At 34.9% G+C, this 21,681-nt stretch overlaps 2 protein-coding genes across 4 annotated transcripts in view; both read left to right on the top strand.

The window, feature by feature from the left end:
* Positions 1-5,906, top strand: part of LOC121411090 — a 28,474-nt gene extending 22,568 nt beyond the window's left edge. Inside the window, exons 14-18 of the mRNA XM_041603606.1 lie at positions 202-302; positions 738-849; positions 1,450-1,617; positions 2,110-2,163; positions 2,580-5,906. Coding sequence (XP_041459540.1) covers positions 202-302; positions 738-849; positions 1,450-1,617; positions 2,110-2,163; positions 2,580-3,167 — 1,023 coding nt within the window. The 3' untranslated portion in view covers positions 3,168-5,906. The remainder of the gene's footprint in view (positions 1-201; positions 303-737; positions 850-1,449; positions 1,618-2,109; positions 2,164-2,579) is intronic.
* A 2,693-nt stretch (positions 5,907-8,599) lies between these two features.
* Positions 8,600-20,390, top strand: LOC121411089 (trithorax group protein osa-like). 3 transcript variants are annotated; one of them, XM_041603604.1, is made up of 5 exons: positions 8,600-9,011; positions 16,370-16,786; positions 17,594-17,830; positions 18,754-19,203; positions 19,369-20,390. In XM_041603604.1, exons 1-5 carry the CDS (start codon positions 8,888-8,890, stop codon positions 19,674-19,676), a joined length of 1,536 nt encoding a protein of 511 aa, XP_041459538.1. In that variant the 5' UTR covers positions 8,600-8,887; the 3' UTR covers positions 19,677-20,390. The 3 variants fall into 3 exon arrangements, with proteins under 3 accessions (XP_041459538.1, XP_041459537.1, XP_041459539.1); XM_041603603.1 differs by having other exon boundaries at positions 8,608-9,011; positions 17,591-17,830; XM_041603605.1 differs by lacking the exon at positions 8,600-9,011 and adding an exon at positions 9,788-9,937 and having other exon boundaries at positions 17,591-17,830.
* Positions 20,391-21,681: the final 1,291 nt, after the last annotated feature.

Below are 21,681 nucleotides of genomic sequence, written 5' to 3'. Positions count from 1 at the left end.
AAATATGAATATTCAGGTTTTATTAAGGTACACAATCATTAATTTTGAAAAAATAAAGAAATCACTAAATGACAAGAATATGGCGAGAAATGAAACATTTTGTCGACCACCAACTTCCGGTTGAATAAGATTCTTCTGTTATTTAATGAATATATACATATAAATATTTGAAATGAAATTGTCTTCTTCGTGTTTTATCAGGACTTGCTTGGAATCACAGAGGAAAATGCCTTAAAGTTTTTCGAGCTGATTCGTGAAGACAGAAAGAACAAATGCAATGAAGAGCCATTGGAAAGTGTCAGGTGCGACCATCTTGTCAGTTTTAATTGGTTTGATAAGTTATTGATAATGTATAATAGTTGATATCGTTTGACATTTGTAAACATTTTATTTCAATGCTGAACAATCCATACTTATAAAGTTATTGCTCTTGGGTTCGGTAAATGAGTCACTCTTAATCATCATTATTCCTTTCGAGAGTGCACGCTTTTTCACCAAAGCTCGAGCAAGGGTTGTTCCTTCTACATTACCTCAAGATTATAGCTTTCACACAATTAAACATAGCTTTGTGGATCCTTATCATAGACTTAATAGAACATGGTCTCCAAAAGAAGGGCATCAGCCTAGATCGATCTTGCAAGAACCCTCTAGGTGCACTGTCATTAGAACACCTTGCAATATTGTTGCCTGCCCTTTTCTATCAAGTATCATTATCGTTTGTTCTTCTTCATCATTAGACCCGGATTTGTGAGAATAAACTTGCCTTACTTCGCTCCTGATGACGTCATTGATTACGTGTTGACAGCCGTTGACCTCGTAGCGACACACGGATGGAAAATGCTTCCCCAAGTGAGTATTGGATTGAAACCATCGAGCTCCCATGCTTAAACTATTTTTATTTGATACACATAACCCTAATAAAACTGAGAAACTTAAATATACATTTATACAGAGGTCCAAAGATATTAAATAAATCACGCTTGAAACAAATTAAAATTTAATTGAAAAGGAAATTTTGGGGGTAAGCATCTTAGGATCGTGAAAAAAAATTACACAAGACTTTGGAGGGTACCCGGGTGTTGACCTATGAGTTTATTTTTGAGGGGAAGCGTTCATTCTACTATAATCATTTTAACAGGTATAGACCTTGACTTAAACACAAGAGCCATAATTGCGTCGTTTTTGTGAAATGGATTCATCATCATGTTCTTAATGTCGGCTTGTTAGCGTTTGTTGGTTGTGGTTTGTTTAACTCCCGGGTTTAATTTCACCTCTAATCAGTAAGACCTTGTTGTCCGTGTAATAAATCACGAAGAAAAACTCATTGAACATGTAAAGGATGGTATCTTACTCATCACCTCAAGGGTGATGTAAGGAAATGCCCACGTTCGATTCTGAAATTAAGAATAAACCTGAAGTAAAGGCATAATCTTACATTGTTCTTTTCAGTATCACCTTGATGTAAAAACGGGTTCGTGGACTCATCGCCAATGGAAAGACACGGAGAGTGGTCCTGGTTACCAGAGTCTCTTCAACATCAGTTATCAACAGGGATCTTTTAAGTTTCAGGGAGTCAAAGAAACCTCTCCAGTTTTCCATCAGAAAATGTCATTCATGGTACATACAGAATGCTTTAATCCCATCCATTCTAATTTTGTTATCTTGACAGTCATACGGTTATATTTATGTGTGATTCTTCAGTATGATGGTTGAATGTACACATTAGTTCGAAATATGATGCTGTAATTCCACACTTAATTTTGATGGCAACAGAACTAATGTCAATGATATTAGCTGACAGTTTGATTGAAAAGAAGTGAAAAGAAGATGCATTGTGACAATATAATGTATCTTAATAAGTAGAAATGAATAGATAATATCGTAAATAGATAGTATAATAATGGAATAGATGAGTTGATATATCATGAATTATGAACCATAAATAGGTGAAGAAATACATAAAGAATTAAAGAAAATAGCTAAAATAAATTAATATTTGAATAAACATCTTATTAAATAAGCCATAAATAAGTAAAATAAGCATAATGAAGAAGCAGCATATATAATAAACAGATAGTAATTTGTTATATTTTCTTTTCTTTCTCGTAGGCCTATCTTGAGCATGCCATGGAAGAATTCGAAAAGGCAGAGAGTGGTCACTTGGTAAGTTTTTTTTTCTTCTAGTTGAAGATGATTTCCTGCCATTTCGAGACAAACAGACAAGATGTCAAAAATGGAAAACATTGTTTCATGCTTTTTAGTTGAAAACTAATTCAACAATATTTTAATCATTATACATGTAGTTATGAATATAATTCCATATTAAATTTCATTTTTCTTCTCACTGTATCCATTTAACTCTTTATGTAAATTGTACTTTTGCTTGTTCTCAGTGAACTTTCTTTTACCTTTTACCGACTAGACATGACGTAATAAGAAGAGAATTTACGAAACAGTACCATGAGGATATTCAAATCATCGATTCATAACTCATATAATTTTGTCACCAAATGTAAGCCTATGTACATGTGGTGTATTGGAGCTTCGTCTATTTCCATTTTTTATTTCCTCGTTAACAGGCTTATGAATCCTTAAATGATGAAGAAGTCACCCTTGCTGATTACCAACAGTTTTTGTGGTTCTTACAACCATGTGAGGCTGCCAGCTCTCTCATGGCTCTCTGCTGGAACGATCACGAAACCATGGCAGAAGATCACCAAGTCACCAACCTTGACTTACCTTCAGATGACATCCTGGTAGAGAGTATCGATGCCATATACTGGCGGGATAATGGTTCCAGCATACATTCCTATTCTGACGAGGTAGCCACTGTACCCACATCTATGAAGCCATTGAGGTCACCACCACCCATCGCCCCAGTGACGTATGGATGGGTTCCTTCTTCGCCGTACTATGATGACACTGCCGTTGTACCCGATGACGATTCCCTGATGACACCCTCTTTCCAGGACAATTATCACCTCTATGGAAGTGACATCGCTTCCGGTGCTTCCTACAACAACTGGCTCAAACCCCACAAAGCCGATGACATCGGCTATGTGAAGGGTATTGACGACCATGGGGTGACGGGGTCGTCAAAGGACTATGATTATCGTCGTGTCCATAGTCATGAAAGTGGGTACAGCACTGATGACGAGGTTTATTGAGCGGCTTGGTGGCTTCGAGGCTCTGGCTGTCCTGGCAATCGTATTTGTGGCAAGTTTCCAGGTACATGCTTAGACCTCAGCCGAAGCTTTGCTTATTTTTTCTCTTTTGCATTAGCTACATTTGCTGATATGCTTTGTAGATTTGCATTACAAGCGCCTGACGAAAAAAAAAAGCTCATTTGAGTTATTAACCAATTAATTTGTTTACAAATATTGGTTACCTGTCCTTTCAGGATAGGGCATTTTGAAACCATCGCATTTTGTTACAAATTACTGTACTGCACAGTGTGTATTTTACGTATTTGCATGTTGCGTTGTGTTGTTTATTACTTTGCTTTAGAGGGAAAATAGAAAATAGAACGTGCTTGTAGTGTATGTTGATATGTGCTTATGAAGTTCTGGAGTTTAAATGCGCTGTGACATAGTAGCATTTTCTTAATGAAAGAATGCCTCATTTCTATAACACATACTATATTGTTACTATTATTTGCAATTCCCTCTCTAGTGGCTAAAACTTCCATCAAGCCCTAGCTAGAGAAAAGCATTCTAAAATAAAAGGAACTGTCTTTATGACAGCCCCAATATCGGAGATTCAGGGTTACTAATGCCCTGATTGTTACGATTTTATTGTAAATAATTGACCTGGATATTCTAAAATTTATTGGGGTTATATGATGATGAAATAAGAACAATATTCCTTTTTTATAAACTCTATTAAATTTATTCAATGTTTATCGTAATCAAATTTGGAAATGTTTGTCAGGAAAAAAAACGTGTTGCATGGGGTCTTTTGTTGATGAAATAGCTCACAAAAAGAGTGTCTCAAATAATACTAATCTTCCGTACTTGGGAATATGCGGTCCATCGTTTAACAAGCTTACGTGATTACTTATTTTTCAAACATCATTTTAATTGGTTTAATATTCGTGCTTATGGAAAGTATCACCTTTTATGTATAATTTTTGGTTTTCTTTCTTCATTACTGGGAAAGTGATTTTTTTATCTTCATTATAACGAGTAGTCTGAAATTACATGTAAGGCATGAAATGACTTGAAATGTATTGATTTATTTCCAAATATGGACAGTACTGTTATTCGTTAATGCTCAGTTATAATTCTATATAGTTCTGGGTATGCTATTGTATGCGATTGTACATGTATAATTATGTTAAATAGTTGGTTAAATAATCGTATTTGTTAATATTTTTATGTATATTAGTACTTGTATTAAGATGGAATTCATTGATGTAAAAAGCAAGAAGTGGAGAGATGAAAGTGAGGGTCAATGTAAATAAATTTGTACTTTATGTAATCAATTCAACTGTAAAAATACTGTACTATGTGTATATAGCTTTGGACTAAAATAAACGTGATATAATATCAAGAAAAACACACACTATCTTAAATCGATATAAGGAAAGTGAGATACCTTATAAAGAATAATATCATGTCTCGGTGAAGGTGTGTATTGGTATATATTTTGCAAACTATAGCTGAAGTTGCCTTTCTGCAGTGCCTTATCGTTTCAGCAAAATTTGACGGATGGAATTCATCCTTTTCGTGATAAATTATGATGGAAAATTACGCAATTCTGCTATTGTTCTTCTGTTTTGATAACTAGTGATATTTATTCCATATATTAATGAGACTTTCACGAACTGTGCTTGTTCGAGTAATCGAGTTGGTATGGTTTTGCAACAAAAACATAAATCAGTATTCATTAGTGTATCATATTGTAAGAAGTGTACTTCATCTATTTGTATGAAAATATGCGTGAAAGTTTAATTTTCCGGTGTATAACTCGGGAAAGAATAGTCTTATAAACGGATCGGTAAAATGAAAATGATAATGTTGAATGGCATGTAACATAATTTGTATTGACACTTATAACAAAACAGATCGTCTCATCTGATTCAGGTACGGCATTCCTATGTGATATACCTTTCTAGATTGTTCATCTTGTTTCCTTATAGACGACCATGGTAATAAGAGGTAATATCATTTATTATGTGATGTATAATAATTTAGTATATAAGAAACTGTATATAGTTGTAGAATAATAATTTTATCACCTATTTATTACAAAACTATGAATAACCGAGTAAAAGTGTGATTTCTAAAGAAAAGTCTGACTAGAAAGTCGCCGTATACATTCTTAACCATTCGCTATTTGTCACGTGACAGAAGAATAACGGTACAATGGGTATATTGTAAATGATATCTGTAAAACATGGATGATTATCCCACGGATAGCGATTATACTCTTTGAGAAAAAATATATATACACAAGCAAAGTAAGGCACGTAATCCCCCCCCCCCCCTCCCCCTTACGAATCCAAGTTAATGTCCTTTCGTTAACAAACTGATCCAACTAGATCAAAGAAAAAGAAATAAGTTATTCTGTCTCTAGCAAAATATCAGACCAGCGAGGTGACCATAATATGTACAGGATTTGCACAACTTTAGAAGAAATACTGAATTGGTCTCTTGTACTTTTTATGTATCTTGTGTATATAAAAGGAATTGTGATAGCTCTGTCCAAATAATGTTTTCTGTTGTGTTTATTGAAAAACAAAGTCTTTTCCAACATGTTAGATCGTATAAAAGAAAGGTGGTTATCTTTGTCTTTCTGTCCACGGTGTAACGATTCTTCCTGCATTCGTGTAGCACGATGATCATTGTGACTTACAATCTTCTTTTTAGGCTCAATTATTCAATAAAAATGAAAAAGAGGTTGAAAACATATTGGTTTGTCGTCTTTTCATGAATTTTAGCCTTTACCATGCAGTTTGAATAATCAGGATAATAATTGCAATCATTACTCTACCGGATGCCCCAGTACTAAAATTCGAACGGTGAATGATTTAAAAATGATTCCTCTTTTCTTTGTTACTGATCCACATCAAATTATCTTGGTACTCAAATTTCTTCGTTAGAAGAAGCTTTTAATAACAATTCAAACTAAGAATTAACATTTTGAAGATTTTGAGGTAATAACAATCTATCATTCCGCTTTTTAGGGGTCAAAATGGGTACACAATGGGGGCGGAGTGAGAGATAGCAGGAGAGAGATTGTTGGAGGAGAGGGTGAGAAATTTTAGAAGAGAAATAAGAGTGTCTGGATATGAAAGTATTCTCATGAGATATGGTCTGACTGCATGACCAAGGAATCTTCTAGTAGGATCCATGGACTGACATTGAAAAGGTGCATTAAAGAAATAGTCCGGGCTGAAAGTATTTATAGCTTATTGAATAAAGTAGAATTCACTGAGCAAAATGCCGAAAATTTCGTCAAAATCGGATAACAAAGTTATTGAATTTTAAAGTTTAGCAATATTTTGTGAAAACAGTCGTCATGAATATTCATTAGGTGGGCTTATGATGTCACATCTCCACTTGTTCTTTTGTATTTTATTATATAAAATAAAGTTTATTCACTCAATTTTTTCCCCCAAGAACTAGAAAAATTGGATTGACAACTGATTTAGTGCATTAGATATTCATAGCTGCAACTTATTTCATTAGAAGGGAGACATATTATTCACACACAAGTATAAAATAATGAAAAAAATTATGATTTTTATGTAATAACAAAAAAAAAACGGAAAGTGGAGATGTGATATCAGCCCATCTAATGAATATTCATGATGACTGTTTTAACAAAATATTGCTTAACTTTAAACTTTAATAACTTTAATATTTTTTATCCGATTTTGATCAAATTTTCGGCATTTTGCTCAGTGAACTCTACTCTATGTATTAAGATATAAATATTTTCAGCCCGGACCATCCCTTTAAATTGAACAAAATGGATAGTGGTAACGTTAATGTCCGAATGGGTTACATTTTAGCTCATTAAACCTGATAGAATAAATAATTGATTATCTCGGTCATCATGGTTACTTCAGGTAAATGTAGGTTTATCTTGCAAAGGAAAGTAGCTCAAAACTAGTTGTCGATTTGCCTGCAAGCCATGATAATCCTGTCCATCTCTGACATTGATTTGAAGAAACGGGATTGGCCCTTTAACGTGTAATTTACTGAAGAGGTAACATGGTCACTAATCCTTTAAAAAATATCAATATTATCGTATTCTTTTTGCTAGCTCGCATATTACAACAAATAATGTTGGTTTCATGGCAATTGTGATGGATCCATTGGTGAACTGTTAAAACTTAATATCAGGGCCACAATGTCTTGAAAAATGTCCCTCTTGCTAGAAAATCACCTTAATATTTTTAACAAACTTGCACTTCCACGTGGCTCTGAGAAGCGGGATATCCATAGGCGGAAATCTGTCCCCAAAGGTAGGGGGACCAGGGCCTGTAAAATTTAATAAGCAAAAAAAGCAACAACAAAATCGCCCAACATCGGCAGCCTGGTCGTTGAAATTTCAAACCAAAACAAAATTTAGTCATTTAGTCCAAAATACATGTATTGTTTCGATTGTGAAGTGATGTATTTTATTGTGTCCCCCTACTACTTTTGGTAGGGGGACACGTCCCCCTTCCCCCCCCCCCCCTGGGATTTCCGCCTTCCGCCCATTTATATATCATAAGCAACCCGGAAGCAGCACCCCCTGGAATTCTGGTAGGTGTGAAAAAAGGGGAAATGGACCAAAAATAAAGTACATTGTGTATAGAAACCCTTTTTGTTTGTTTATTTTTTTTTTTTTTTTTTTTTTTTGCTTGTAAAAGTTGCCGGACCAAAATTACCTTCATTCTGTAGGATAGGGAAACCTTTTCCCCCTTATGATAAGATCAGCATCCCACGCATATGAAAAGATCGTTTTGCACTTCCTCAAAACAAAAGATTTACTACTATAAAAGTAATAATTATTATAATGATCAAGATCATTCGACTGTTTTCTATCTGACTCTGAGTGATCGATCGCTCGGGCTTGATCGTTTCCTGGAGTCCAATCCCCGAATCCTCCCGCTCCCATTTTTGTGACAACGTAATACTTCTATATCGCTCATCAATTATTTCATATGAAGAATTTACTTCAAAATAAAATAAACGAAGAAATCGTAGTGCTTTCTAATGTAATTGCGAATTCGATACCCATCATCTTTTCCAGATAATTTTACTATGGGATTAAGTCCAGCTCAGCACTCTCTTAATTTCCGCAATATGGTCAACTAATAAGGTCATCTTAACTTGCCAATGCAGTTCCTGCAATTTCATATCATATTGTAACACATTGATAACACGTCCTGAAACTGACCACCCAGCGTAACCTGCATGACCGTCCAGATCTGACTGACCACATAATAATCATAATGCGATAGAATAATTGCTCATGTTTATGAATTGTCTTACAAACACACTCCCCGAGGCTTGAGATCCTTCTTCAGGTGACGACTTGGAGCCTCCGGGAAATCCGCATTACGTAAGATTATGCAACATTGTAGGAGCTCACTCAGCCTAATATGCAAATGAGAGTGACCAGCGAACAGACGTTGCGTGGCTTTCCAAGGTCCTCATGTAAATGTGTGTCAACTGACCATTGTATGTGTCGCGTTAGGAATGCACATGTATGTTCGGTGTCTATACCAAGAGATGGGTTATAGGCCTTACACAGGAAGCGTTTGGCGCGTTTGGTGATGGCATTGTTGCCTTACAATTGTTTACAGTTTAGCTGTATGAGGGGTATTCTGTGATCAACAAAGGGGATCTTTAGATATATACTCAAGTTCAGAGACTCAAGAATTTCCATAATGAGCGAAGAGGAACAAATGTACGAATTTAACCCAGAATATGAAGAGGAATCTTCGACAGATTCGAAGCCATCATCAATTCCACCAATAAGTACATTTACAAAGGGATCTGGTAACGGTGCAGGTAAGAATCGTGTTGATTATATTCTTCTTGAAAATTTTTCACTTTAAATCGCAACACAGAAACTGTCAACTAAACAGTAAGTTAAAGATCGCAAGAACTTGAGGAATACCTCGCTACTACAGTGCCATGCCATGCAAATACACCCTCCGCGCTGCTAGCTAGAGCTGCTGCATGCTGAGCATTCGCAATGCAGTTTCCACAACTCATCGTATCATGCAGTGCGCGTTATATTCTATGACTGGTATCAAATTCTCCCAAAAGATTTCCATTGTCCAAAAACTTTCTCTAAATGTTCTGTCACCTCAAACACGATCCAAAACACATCTTATAACATTAGTGGATATTATTGTTTTGATCTGAGCACGTGTGATTGTTGTGACCCTGGCATGCGAGAGTGAATGTAATGCGGTGTTTTCTCAGTCAAAGTTACGTAAGTTGTCGTAATTTCTTCTGTACCGTTCTATAGCGGCATACCGCTGTAGAGGACAAGAAACAATTACGTATGCAAAGGCCGCGACGCCATATTGAGTCGTTGCGTAAGGTTGTATAACATTCATGTTGTATTTGGTCAATGAATAGACTTCTTGGTTCATCTAGTGGTTTTTGTCTATACTTGTAAACTGTGAGGATTATTAAAAAATCCAAAACCGATGACTTTGGAAGTTACATGGTATATGTTATGGGGGTTGTCGACTATTATGGCTTTGGTTTATAAGGGCGTTAACCATGTCCGTGTATATTGTACAAAAAAGATCGCCGGTCCACTGGTCAATAGAAAAGCCATTGTGCATGATGAGTAACTTAATTTGCATGAAACAACCATTCGTCATCGGGGGTGCATACATTATTGTGGAAACTTTGTGATGAAGAAGAGTATATGAATACTGGTTTAGGTGTTTACTGGCGACTCTCTCGGAATGATGATGGTATTTATTTTGTTTTTCCACGTTAGGCATTATATTTTAAACCGCCAACGTAAAAACTATTTCATTTTATTTTCGGTTTCCTTCAGTGACGTATTTTCATAGATTATAATGATAATAGCAATTTGGGAAAGGAGAATATCTCATTTTGCAACAAAATTGAAAAGACAATACTTGACGTGTTTCTGTGATTGATGAACTAAAATAGAATGTTTTATAATAACTAGGGTTGTTTGGATTTCATTTGAACAAAATAATTTATACTAGGTCTTATGCCGATTTGTAAATTGGGTACGTCTTTTTGTTCCGCAAAACAACATGTAGGAATATTCTTGGAATTTAAAGAATTAGATTTAGATATCCGACTTTTTTCAACAAAATCATAGTTATCGAGATTTGTACTCGGCGAGGAGAGAGGTCGTTTCTAGCAAGTGGCTAACATTGTTCTATCGCGTTGCCAGAGTGTATCAAGCGAGTCAGCGGTACCCCTCTCGCCCAGGCGGCTTGGCTTGGCGTGGGAAAGGCCGGGGTCCGCTCATCGGACTTTTTGGCCACTCGGTAGAACGATTTTGGCCACTCGCTACATGGCAACTACAAATCCGGGCTACAAATACGAATAAATATGGTCAAATAGCCCTTTCTTTATCTGCCAATTGAAATTTTCTACCGTAAGAGCTGCACCATCCTTCTCCATATTTAAATCAATGCTCTAAACTCACTTATTTTCAAAATAATATTTATAATGTTCAATATTATGTTGTTAAATATTGTAAGTTTTCATTTCATTAGTTATGTAATTTTAATAATTGATTTAAGTTTTTGCTGAATTCGTTTTACGTACACCTTTGAGAAAATCTAAATCTAAAGAAAGTCTAGATAATATATTGGGCACTTGGAGGTTATGTGAAGTGGTATTAAATGTCAATCATTACGTGATTAGATGGGTATCACCATTCAGTATTGATTGTATGGTCATACTTCCAATTATCGTGCTGGTACCCGTATATATGAGTCAAACAAAATTTGAATGTAAAGATATACATCAAGAAGTGGTTGATCTAATTGTATAGAGATCTTTCCAAAGGATTTGATCACTTATTTTTATGTTGGTCTTCTTTAAAATCAACTTCCGACCCAGGTGCAAGAATTTTATTATGGACCCCTACGAAAAACAGCTAATAGGGTGTTCCATCCCACAAGTGGTAAATAAATAAATAAAAATGAATAAATGAATAAACTATCTGGGCCTGAACTGCCCACTGAAAATTGCATCTTCCGAAATACATTAGCCCCTACATAATGGACAGCGATGGGTAAATTTAGTTTAAACATGGAGACCTCAGTCATTGCAATCTGCATCATGATTTTTTACATTCACACCGAACTGCAATCTATCTAAAAGTTGTGTAAATTATAGGCTATAGCACTTTAAAAAAGTCGAACGAATTTACATAGACCTATAAATTAGTTTGCATTCTGGTATATTCAGTAAATTTATTTAATCATTTAGTTCTTAATATATAAGACCTGCAAAATTCATGTAGAAATTAGAAAACTGAAACATCCGAATGGTTTTCGCCAAGATTCGCAAGATATTGACGATATATGTTTCACCGAGTTGAGAAGCAAGTATTCTCGTTCACTTTGTTCAGTTTAGCACAAAGCACAGACATAGATACTTCTATTTTATATTTGAATGAATAGAGTATTTACAGAGCAAAACGCTAAAACTTTCATCAAAATCTAATAACAAATGAAGTTATTGAATCTTAAACTTTATCAATATATTGTGAAAACAACCGTCATGAATATTCATTATGTGGGCTTATGATGTCACGTCACATCCCCACTCTCCTTTTCCTTACGTTATTACATGAAATCATAATTGTTTCATTTTTATGCATGTGTGAATGATATGTTTCCCTTATATTGAAATAAGTTCAGCAATAATCATCTGATGCTCTAAATCAGTTGTCAGTCCAATTTTTAGCTCATCCGGCCCGAAGGGCAAGATGAGCTTGTGGCGTGGCGTCCGTCGTCCGTCGTCCGTCCACAATTTCAAAATGCTACTACTTCGCCATTTTAAGTCCGATTTCAATTCTATTTGCTTTATATGATAGCACTAGGTGGGGGATTCAAAACTTCTACACAGAATTTTGAAATTCATTAAATATGCTAATTTATGCGCATTTTTCAAAATTCACAAAAAATGCTTCTTCTGTATTTTTGACCGATTTTGATTTTTTTGCTTCCATCTGTTAGAGCTTCATCAGGTTCACCAAACTTCTACACAGAATTTTGAAATTCATTAAATATGCTAATTTATGCGCATTTTTCAAAATTCACAAAAAATGCTTCTTCTGTATTTTTGACCGATTTTGATTTTTTTGCTTCCATCTGGTAGAGCTTCATGAGGTTCACCAAACTTCTACAAGTACACAGAATTATGACATTTTGACCAAAACAATTTTTATTCTAATATATGCAAATTTTTAAAAATTCACATCAAATGCTTCTTCTTCTATATTTGTTGACCGATTTTGTTTTTTTTTTCTTCCATCTGGAAGAGCTTCATGAGGTTCACCAATCTTCTACACAGAATTTTGAAATTTAGACTAGAACAATTTTTATGCTAATTTATGTAAAATCAATTTATGCATATTTTTTAAAATTCACATAAAATGCTTCTTTTTCTTTATTTGTGGACCGATTTTGATTTTTTTTTCTTCCACCCGGAAGAGCTTCATGAGACTCACCAATCTTCTACACAGAATTTTGAAATATTGAATAGAACAATTTTTATGCTAATTTATGCGAAATTAATTTATGCATATTTTTAAAGATTCACATAAAATGCTTCTTCTTTATTTGTTGACCGATTTTGATTTTTTTTCTTCCACCCGGAAGAGCTTCATGAGGTTCACCAATCTTCTACACAGAATTTTGAAATATTGAATAGAACAATTTTTATGCTAATTTATGCGAAATTAATTTATGCATATTTTTAAAGATTCACATAAAATGCTTCATCTATTGACCGATTTTTATTTTTTTTTCTTCCATCTGGAAGAGCTTCATGAGGTTCACCAATATTCTACACAGAATTTTGAAATATTGAATAGAACAATTTTTATGCTAATTTATGCGAAATTAATTTATGCATATTTTTAAAAATTCACATAAAATGCTTCTTTATTTGTTGACCGATTTTGATTTTTTTTCTTCCACCCGGAAGGGCTTCATGAGGATCACCAATCTTCTACACAGAATTTTGAAATATTGAATAGAACAATTTTTATGCTAATAATTTATGCGAAATTAATTTATGCATATTTTTAAAGATTCACATAAAATGCTTCTTTATTTGTTGACCGATTTTTATTTTTTTTCTTCCATCTGGAAGAGCTTCATGAGGTTCACCAATATTCTACACAGAATTTTGAAATATTGAATAGAACAATTTTTATGCTAATTTATGCGAAATTAATTTATGCATATTTTTAAAAATTCACATAAAATGCTTCTTCTTTATTTGTTGACCGATTTTGATTTTTTTTCTTCCACCCGGAAGAGCTTCATGAGGTTCACTAAACTTCTACTCAGAATTACAAAAAAACGTTTTTTCTTCATTTGTTGATCAATTTCAATTTTGTTTGCTTTATATAATAGCTTGCGGTGGTGATACAAAATTTCAACTTAGAATTTTGAAACTCATTATATATGCGAATTTATTCATATATTTTCAAAACTCACAAAAATTACTTATTTATTTGTTGATTGACGTTGGTTATTTTTGTTCCATCTGAGAGCTACATTAGGTTCACGAAGGTTCTACACAGAGTTAAGAAACTTTGACTAGATAATTATTAATACTTAATTCACATGAAATTTATTCATAGATCACAAGAAAATGCTTCTATGTCATATCTTTATCAATTTCAACTCTATATCCTCAATTTATGTCACCAATATAGTTCACTACAGTGTCAACTGGGTTGAAATTGAAATTGTGTTAAATTTTGCTGCGAGATGCCGGATGAGCTCCACATCATTGATGTGCTAGTTTAAGTTCTTGGAGGAAAAAATTGAATAAATCTTATTTTATGTAGTAAAATACAAAAGAACAAATGGGGATATGACATCAGTTTGTTCATTGAATATTCATGAAGACATGCCTAAAACTGTTTCACTGGAAGTCGGGACAATGCAAATCTTTAAAATAGCATATCTTTGTATTCCTTTTGATCAGTTTTGATCAAATTTTTTGTGCTTTGTTTGTCTGATTTTTCTTTACCTCTGCAAATCATTGTATTTTCAGCCTTTACCTCTTCAAATCATTGTATTTTCAGCCCTTTAACATCACTAGAACTTGCGCATGTAAAAAGAAGAAGGAATATACATTTAGTGTAATTAATTCACTATGAAAAGGAGCTTAGTAATTGTACATTTATTCATGAAATTTACGCTTTCTCACTTTGAAATGACTCTTTACACTTAATTCCGACTGGTATTTTGCACCATATGACCATAGAAAATAAATTTATATAAAATGTTTAATTTTCTTTTAAAATGTGCCGTAACAGGGCAGGAGGTGTTGATTTTAATGTGCCAGAAACAAAGTAAGGGATTAAAGGGGTACTCCGGACTGAAAATAATGGTTTATTGGAAATTCGTCTCATTCCAATTCGTCCAATTGCCAACTCGTCTACCATAATATGGTCTACCATCAGTTCATCCGCTACCCACATTGTCTAATTGCCAATTCGTCCACTCACCACTTCGTCTAATAACCATTGATTCCAATAGCCTTGGACTAACTGTTAATTGTGCAAATGAATTGTAAAAATATAGACCAACTTGTTATGATACGAAATGGTCATAGAAGAAACTGTGTTTAGACGAAGTGACGATTGGACCAAATGGTTGTTAGACGAAATATTGATTTATGGAATGGCATTAGACGAAATGAATGTAGACTAAGTGGTGTAGACTAAGTGGTGAGTGGACGAATTTGCAATTTAACAAAATGATTATAGGGCCTACATGAAAAGAATAAAGTAAAATTAACCAAGCAAAACGCTGAAAAATTAATAGAAATCTAATCATAAATAACGAAGTTATTAAATTTTGAAGTTCAGCAATATTTATGAAAACAGTTATGTGCACGTCATTATATTCATAAGGTGAGCTGATGATGTTATGTCCCCATTTTGCTTTTTCCTTTGTAACTTTGTGAAATCATGATTTCAAATTTCCATATACATGTGCGTATGGTATAGTCCCCCTGTAAATAACATGAACATACATTGTATCAATGGTTCTAGTTCTCATATTTGGTATACAAAATTGGAATAAAAATGATTTCACATAATAAAGTACGAAAGATGAGTGGGGATATGACATCAGTTTGCTTTATATAAGTCGTTGGAAGTGTTGGAATTCATAATGGCATCTGTTCTCTTGTGATACAATGAATACAAATTTTGCAAGAAAACCATTGGCTCGTTCATCATATATGTTAAAATTGGTCTGGGCCGAATATAATTTTATGTTCAAATTATTGATATAAAATGACATGTTTCTGATGTAAGCATGGTACTTTGTAGTTTTGTACAAGTTCGTTCCAGCAAGTCGCTTTGTGTTTTAGAAGACAAAATATGGCCGATTTATGTAAGAAATTTGGTGGTAATCAATAACAATTTAATATCACTCCAGTAACGTATATTTTGGACCAACTCCTTTACATTTACAATCATCACTGTTTGTTACGAAGAGTGTCTTAATGGAGGTACTCCGGGCTGATTATATCTGAATAAACAGAGTAAAATCAAGCACAATGCTGCAGATTTCATCAAAAACTGATAACAACAAAGTTATTGAATTTTAAAATTTAGCAATATATTGTGAAAACAGATATATGCACCTAATGCACGTCGTCATAGATATTCATTAGGTGGGCTGATGATGTCACGTGCCCACATTTCCTTGATGTTTTTATATATGAAAGTGAAACCATAATTATTCCATATTTTCATACATAAGTGTATAATTATGATATTCCCTTATGATAAAAGAAACTGCAGCAATAAATATCTTATGTATTTAATCCATTGTCAATCCAATTCTTATTATTCTTGGATGACAAAATTTCAATTAGCATAATTTCATACAATAAAATACGTAAGAACACGTGGGGTGTGACATCAATTTGCTCCTTGAATACTCATGAAAATACCCATAGGACTGTTTCACCTTCCGAAATGTTATGTAATACCATTAAAGGGATGGTCCATCCCTTTAAACGTTGGAGTTTAAAAATTTGAAAATGTTCAGATTATTCGTTAATGTGTTTCTGATCATTGTCAATGCTTCTGTGAGAGCAAAGACTTGTATACCTATGGTATTATCATTTATTACTTATATTATTTTATACAGAAGCATTCCCCACCGGACTCTACAACTCAAAAGACAACACTCATTCGATGGCCAATCTTGAAAGCAATAACAATGACAGCAGCAACACTGATAGTTCTTCAGAATCAATGTCTGTCGCCTCCCCATCACAACAAAAACTTTCCCAGCAACCTCAAGAGACACAACAACAGCCAACACAACACCAGCAGTTGCTGCCACAACCGCAAGCTTACAATCCCGCTGCTACTGATTTTCCATATACCAACCAGGTATTAGTCACATCAAGCTCACCTCAAGAGACAAATGGAGTTCTACCATCTCATGTTATTCACAGCGGACCTCTCCCAACTGCAATGGCACCGACAGGGATGCCTTTGCCGGGCCATCCTGTCATTCCATTCATGGCATCAAGCAGTTCTACGTCAGGACCAACTCCAAGTAAGTTGAGTTTAATTCATTAGTAACTAAGTTTATCATGTTCAAAAGTATGTCCTTGTCTGCCTTATCTAAATAAATCAGAAGTGAAAACCTATTGTACCTCATGTTTGGGTAGTTCCCCCTAAAATCCATCACCATTCCAACTAATAACTAGATTATATGAATGTAAATGCCTTAAGAGACGTATGGTATGAAGGGAATACAATAAAGGAGTTATGATGTGGTGGGAAACATAATTTATTGAAAAATATGGGGGTTAGACTTGTGAGTACATAGTCCGGTTTTATAAAGAATTATTCATTTGATTTAATCAGGTGCGGGATCAACCTAAAATTTCTGAATGTTTTGCATATTAAAACCTTTTTCCAATTCCATGTATGGAATGGACTGCAAATATCAAGATACAATCTTTGTAACCTTATAATAAGAGTTCGCTTGATAATTTTATTTTTATAAAGAATCGACTTTTGAAAAAGATTTACAGGCCTCTGTACTTTGGTGAGAATTACTCGCTAAATGACACGCAATTATAATTCACAATATAGGCTCTTTACCAAAGTTTTTGAAGGGCTTAAAGAAGGATAACCAGGCTTTCTATTCTTGTTTCGTTACTTGACTGTCAAAATCTGAAAACAATGACTATATCCTTAGGCCATGATCTTACTCAATGTGCCTCGAACCCAGAGTTTTGCATGCTGATGATTTTTTTTTCTTGAAAATAGCCCTATGGAAAGACAAAATTATTTGACGACTTCGTTTTTGTTATGAATCACTTTGAACTCTTCTATCTCTCTCTATTTCTAGCAGGTATAATATCATCGGGTGGCCCTGAACAAATGGTACAGTATTCTTCATCAGCCATGCATCTACTGACCTCTACAGCGCAGCCCGTTTACAGCATGCCTGCACCAGGCCCAACAAGCGCCAGTATTATTCATGTCAACGATACCGTACCAGTACAACCAACCGTCTTACCTCATAACATTGATTTACAGCACCACTTACAACATCAACTTCAGCAGCAGCAACATCCACCAAAAAACGGTAAGTTACTTGAGAAACACAATGGAGGGACCAGTCTGGAAGAGCTATTCATAATTTTTTACAAAGTTAAGCATGATTACTCCCATGGGTAATTCTATAATAGAAAAACAAACATGTCAATTTGGATTCATGGGATGACCCGATTGCTAAATCGTGATTACTAGGGAAGTATAGCCCTCTCTTTTTTACATCCAATTTAATGAAACTGATTAAAGGATAAGTCCACCCGAACAAAAACTTGAGTTGAATAAAAAGAGAAAAACTCAACAAGCATAACACTAAAATTTTCATCAAAATCGGATGTAAAATAAGAAATTTATGGCATTTTAAAGTTTCGCTTCATTTCACAAAACAGTTATATGCACATCTCGGTCGGTATGCAAATGAGGAACTGATGACATCACTCACTATTTTGTATTTTATTATATGAAATATGAAATAGTTTTATTTTTTCGTCATTGTCATGTGAAATGAAGTTTCATTCCTCCCTGAACACGTGGAATTCCATTATTTTAACATTTTGTGCTTCAGGCAAGGAGGTCCTAATCGTCAAATTCGTAAAAATTGAAATATTGTATAATTCAAATAAAAAACCAAAGAAATAGTGAGTGGATGTAACTGGCTCGTTCATATAACTATTTTGTTAAAAATAAGTGAAACTTTGAAATGTCATAACTTTCTTATTTTACATCCGATTTTGATGAAATTTTCAGCATTGTGCTTGTCTGATTTTTCTCTATTGATTCAAATCAACATTTTTCTGAGGTGGACTTGACCTTTAATGGTGATATTGAAACAGCATTTTTTTCATCTGTTAATTTTAATTAATCTTTTTGTAGGCAGGATATTGTAATTGTATATAAGGGGAAGAATGAAAATTTCTGGATTTCGTAATTCCCTGGCTATCCCATTCTCTGTTACAGGATCTGCAGAGGAGAAGGAAGACCAAAATGATGATTCTCGAAAAATATCTCTTGCCACTCTGGTTTCACATGCCCAAATGCAGCCACCGGTCCAAGCTGGTTCAAATCCAAGGCCAGGTCTTCCTCCCCATCTGATGCAACTCAACCCCCCAGCACAGACCATGTCCTCACTCGGTGGTCCTGTTCAACAACATTTTGTTCCTGGTCCTGGACCTATTCCAATTCAAGGTTCCATAGCCACTGGAAATTACGGAAATGCACAGGTTTTACCTCCCCAGCAACAGCAGCAACAACAACAGCAAGTACCAACGTCTGTAGTGTGCATGCCGCCTCACATGGGACCACCTCCACATGGCATGGTTGAACAGCCAAATCCAATGATTGGTGCTGGGCCAGGACCGGGTGGAATAGGGATGCCTGATGGTGTGGAAGATAGTCAGCAAAGTCCTGGTGAGTTCCAGTTCCATTTAATACTTTCGGTTTATTTAATTACTTTAACTGTATATTCCTGATTTAAGTTTGCGCCCGAAATGTTCCTGTTTGATTAATACCTGAAAAGGGGTCTTGTAAAACGCCGCTGTTATTTCAATTTTATTATTTTCCTATCTCATCCAGGATCTTCAGGAGCCAGGAGGAACAATAAGCGACGGGGTAACAAGAGAGATGTCCCTAACGATGAGAAAGATGCTCGTTATTATGAACGAAGAGACCGAAATAACAAGGCGGCGAAGAGGTCGAGAGACGCACGGAAAATCAGGGAGGAACAGGTTGGCATGCGGGCGCACTATTTGGAGAAAGAGAATGATTTCTTGCGCGCACAATTAAATACTCTTCGTGAAGAAGCAAATTCTTTGAGACTTCTCCTTGCGCAACGTCCTCCTGTAAATCAAATGCAACCGACAGGACAGCCTCCTATGCAGTGATTGTGCATCTGTGAAATCGGAAATGTCTTGGAAAGTATTGTATTTTCTTCAAAAGGATTGCGAGTAATACCGAACCTTTGTTTCATGGTAGGCATTCGACTTCGACCGGAGTAAATGTTTACACGACATTGACTAATAATATAAAGTAAGATGTTTATGATGACTACTTCTTATGCTTAGTTAGAGACTTGAAAACAAGGGAAATAAGTATATGCAGTTTTCTGACTAAAGAATAGTAGATCCATCAAAAAAAAAAGAAGTCCAATTCGATTAAGGGTGGCTTGTTATAGGAACGCATATACATGAAATGAAGTTCGTAAATAACTCCAGTAAATTGAAAAGCAGTTGTAAATTCAAGTTATGTTATGCAGCAGTATAAATTATTTGATTTTCTTTACTTTTTCTGGAGAATAGGGATAAGAAAAAAAGTGATCTTCAATAATCACCAAAAACGTTCATTTGTATATCACTAGCATATACTGTGATTTTATACCTCTGTTTCGATGAGATCGAATACTAAGTGGTATGATTCTCATTTCTTAATTTGATTTTCATTTTAGAGAGACGTCTAAGATTGCCATTTTTTAATGAATAAAATCATTTCATGCATGTACTTGGAATGTTGCTTTCTGATTGATGGAGATGGGTCATAGATATATACATATTTTCCCTGTCAAAACGTGTTAACCCTAACTTACCTGGGTGCCTTTTAAAGCCCCCCCCCCCTCCTCGACATTTTCGCGACATTTTCGCTGCGCGAAATTTTTTGACCGCGCCGCTCGATGACTTTTAACCAAATTACCTTAAAGTCATGTCCAACTTGTGGCGCCCGGGCACGCATTTACGAATTAACGCAACATACAGCGCGTCCCAGAAAAACCGAAACCGAGATTTATCGATGATTCATCAACCTAATCACAAATCCAACAGACAAGTGACCTCCCATTGTAAAGCTTAGAATCTCCTCTTATATCTCAAATTACTTAGATTATTCGTCATTTACGCATGAGTGAGCAAAAACAATTTGAAGAAAGGTTACCAAAAACTCATTTGGCGGGGGTATCTGAATTTCAAAAAGAAATCACATCCCTAAAAATTTCAATATCTGCGCTTATATTTGATACCTTAATCACAGAAAATGGTCATGAATTAAAAAAAAAGTTCTGTTCCCTCGAAACAATGCTTGTATTTCCATAATTTCATTAAATAAACGTGTTATCGAACGGTTAACAAAAGCATTGCTGATCGAGTGTCGAGTGACTCGGAACGCTATATAGCCTGTAAAACCTCTTTTATGAAATTATTGAAATTCAAGCTTTATTTCAAATAACCAGAACTTTGTTATGTCTTGACCATTTTCTGCAATTGAGGTATCAGATTAAAGAGCAGATATTGAACGTTTTTAAAATGTGATTTTCTTTTTGAAACCCAGATACAGCCCGCCAAGTGACTCTCTCATGAGTGAATGATTTAAGTAATTTCAGATGAAAGAGGAGATTCTAAGCTTTACAATGGTAGGTCACTTGTCTATTGCATTTGTGATTAAGTCATGATAAATCATCGATAAATCTCGGTTTCGTTTTTGTCTCACCTGCGAAGCAAAGTGAGACTATAGGCGCCGCTTTTCCGACGACGGCGGCGGCGGCGTCAACATCAAATCTTAACCTGAGGTTAAAGTTTTGAAATGACGTCATAACTTAGAAAGTATATGGACCTGGTTAATAAAACTTGGCCATAAGGTTAATCAAGTATTACTGAACATCCTATTAGAGTTTCATGTCACATGACCAAGGTCAAAGGTCATTTAGGGTCAATAAACTTAGACCATGTTGGAGGAATCAACATCGAAATCTTAACCCGAGGTTAAGTTTTTGAAATGTCATCATAACTTAGAAAATATATGGACCTAGTTCATGAAACTTGGACATAAGGTTAATCAAGTATCACTGAACATCCTACATGAGGTTCATGTCACATGACCAAGGTCAAAGGTCATTTAGGGTCA

Source organism: Lytechinus variegatus, chromosome 3 (genome assembly GCF_018143015.1).
Source record: "Lytechinus variegatus isolate NC3 chromosome 3, Lvar_3.0, whole genome shotgun sequence".
NCBI lineage: Eukaryota > Metazoa > Echinodermata > Echinoidea > Temnopleuroida > Toxopneustidae > Lytechinus > Lytechinus variegatus.
The sequence above is the reverse complement of the archived record's forward strand: the minus strand, read 5'-3'. Positions and strand labels throughout refer to the sequence as shown.

What these genes read in the sequence shown, in the direction of transcription:
- LOC121411089 (XM_041603603.1), top strand. Translation starts at nt 8,888, where the DNA reads ATGAGCGAAGAGGAACAAATGTACGAATTTAACCCAGAATATGAAGAG. An exon ending in TACGTCAGGACCAACTCCAA is followed by an intron (nt 16,787 to 17,590) that starts GTAAGTTGAGTT and finishes CTCTATTTCTAG; the next exon opens with CAGGTATAATATCATCGGGT. An exon ending in AGATAGTCAGCAAAGTCCTG is followed by an intron (nt 19,204 to 19,368) that starts GTGAGTTCCAGT and finishes TATCTCATCCAG; the next exon opens with GATCTTCAGGAGCCAGGAGG.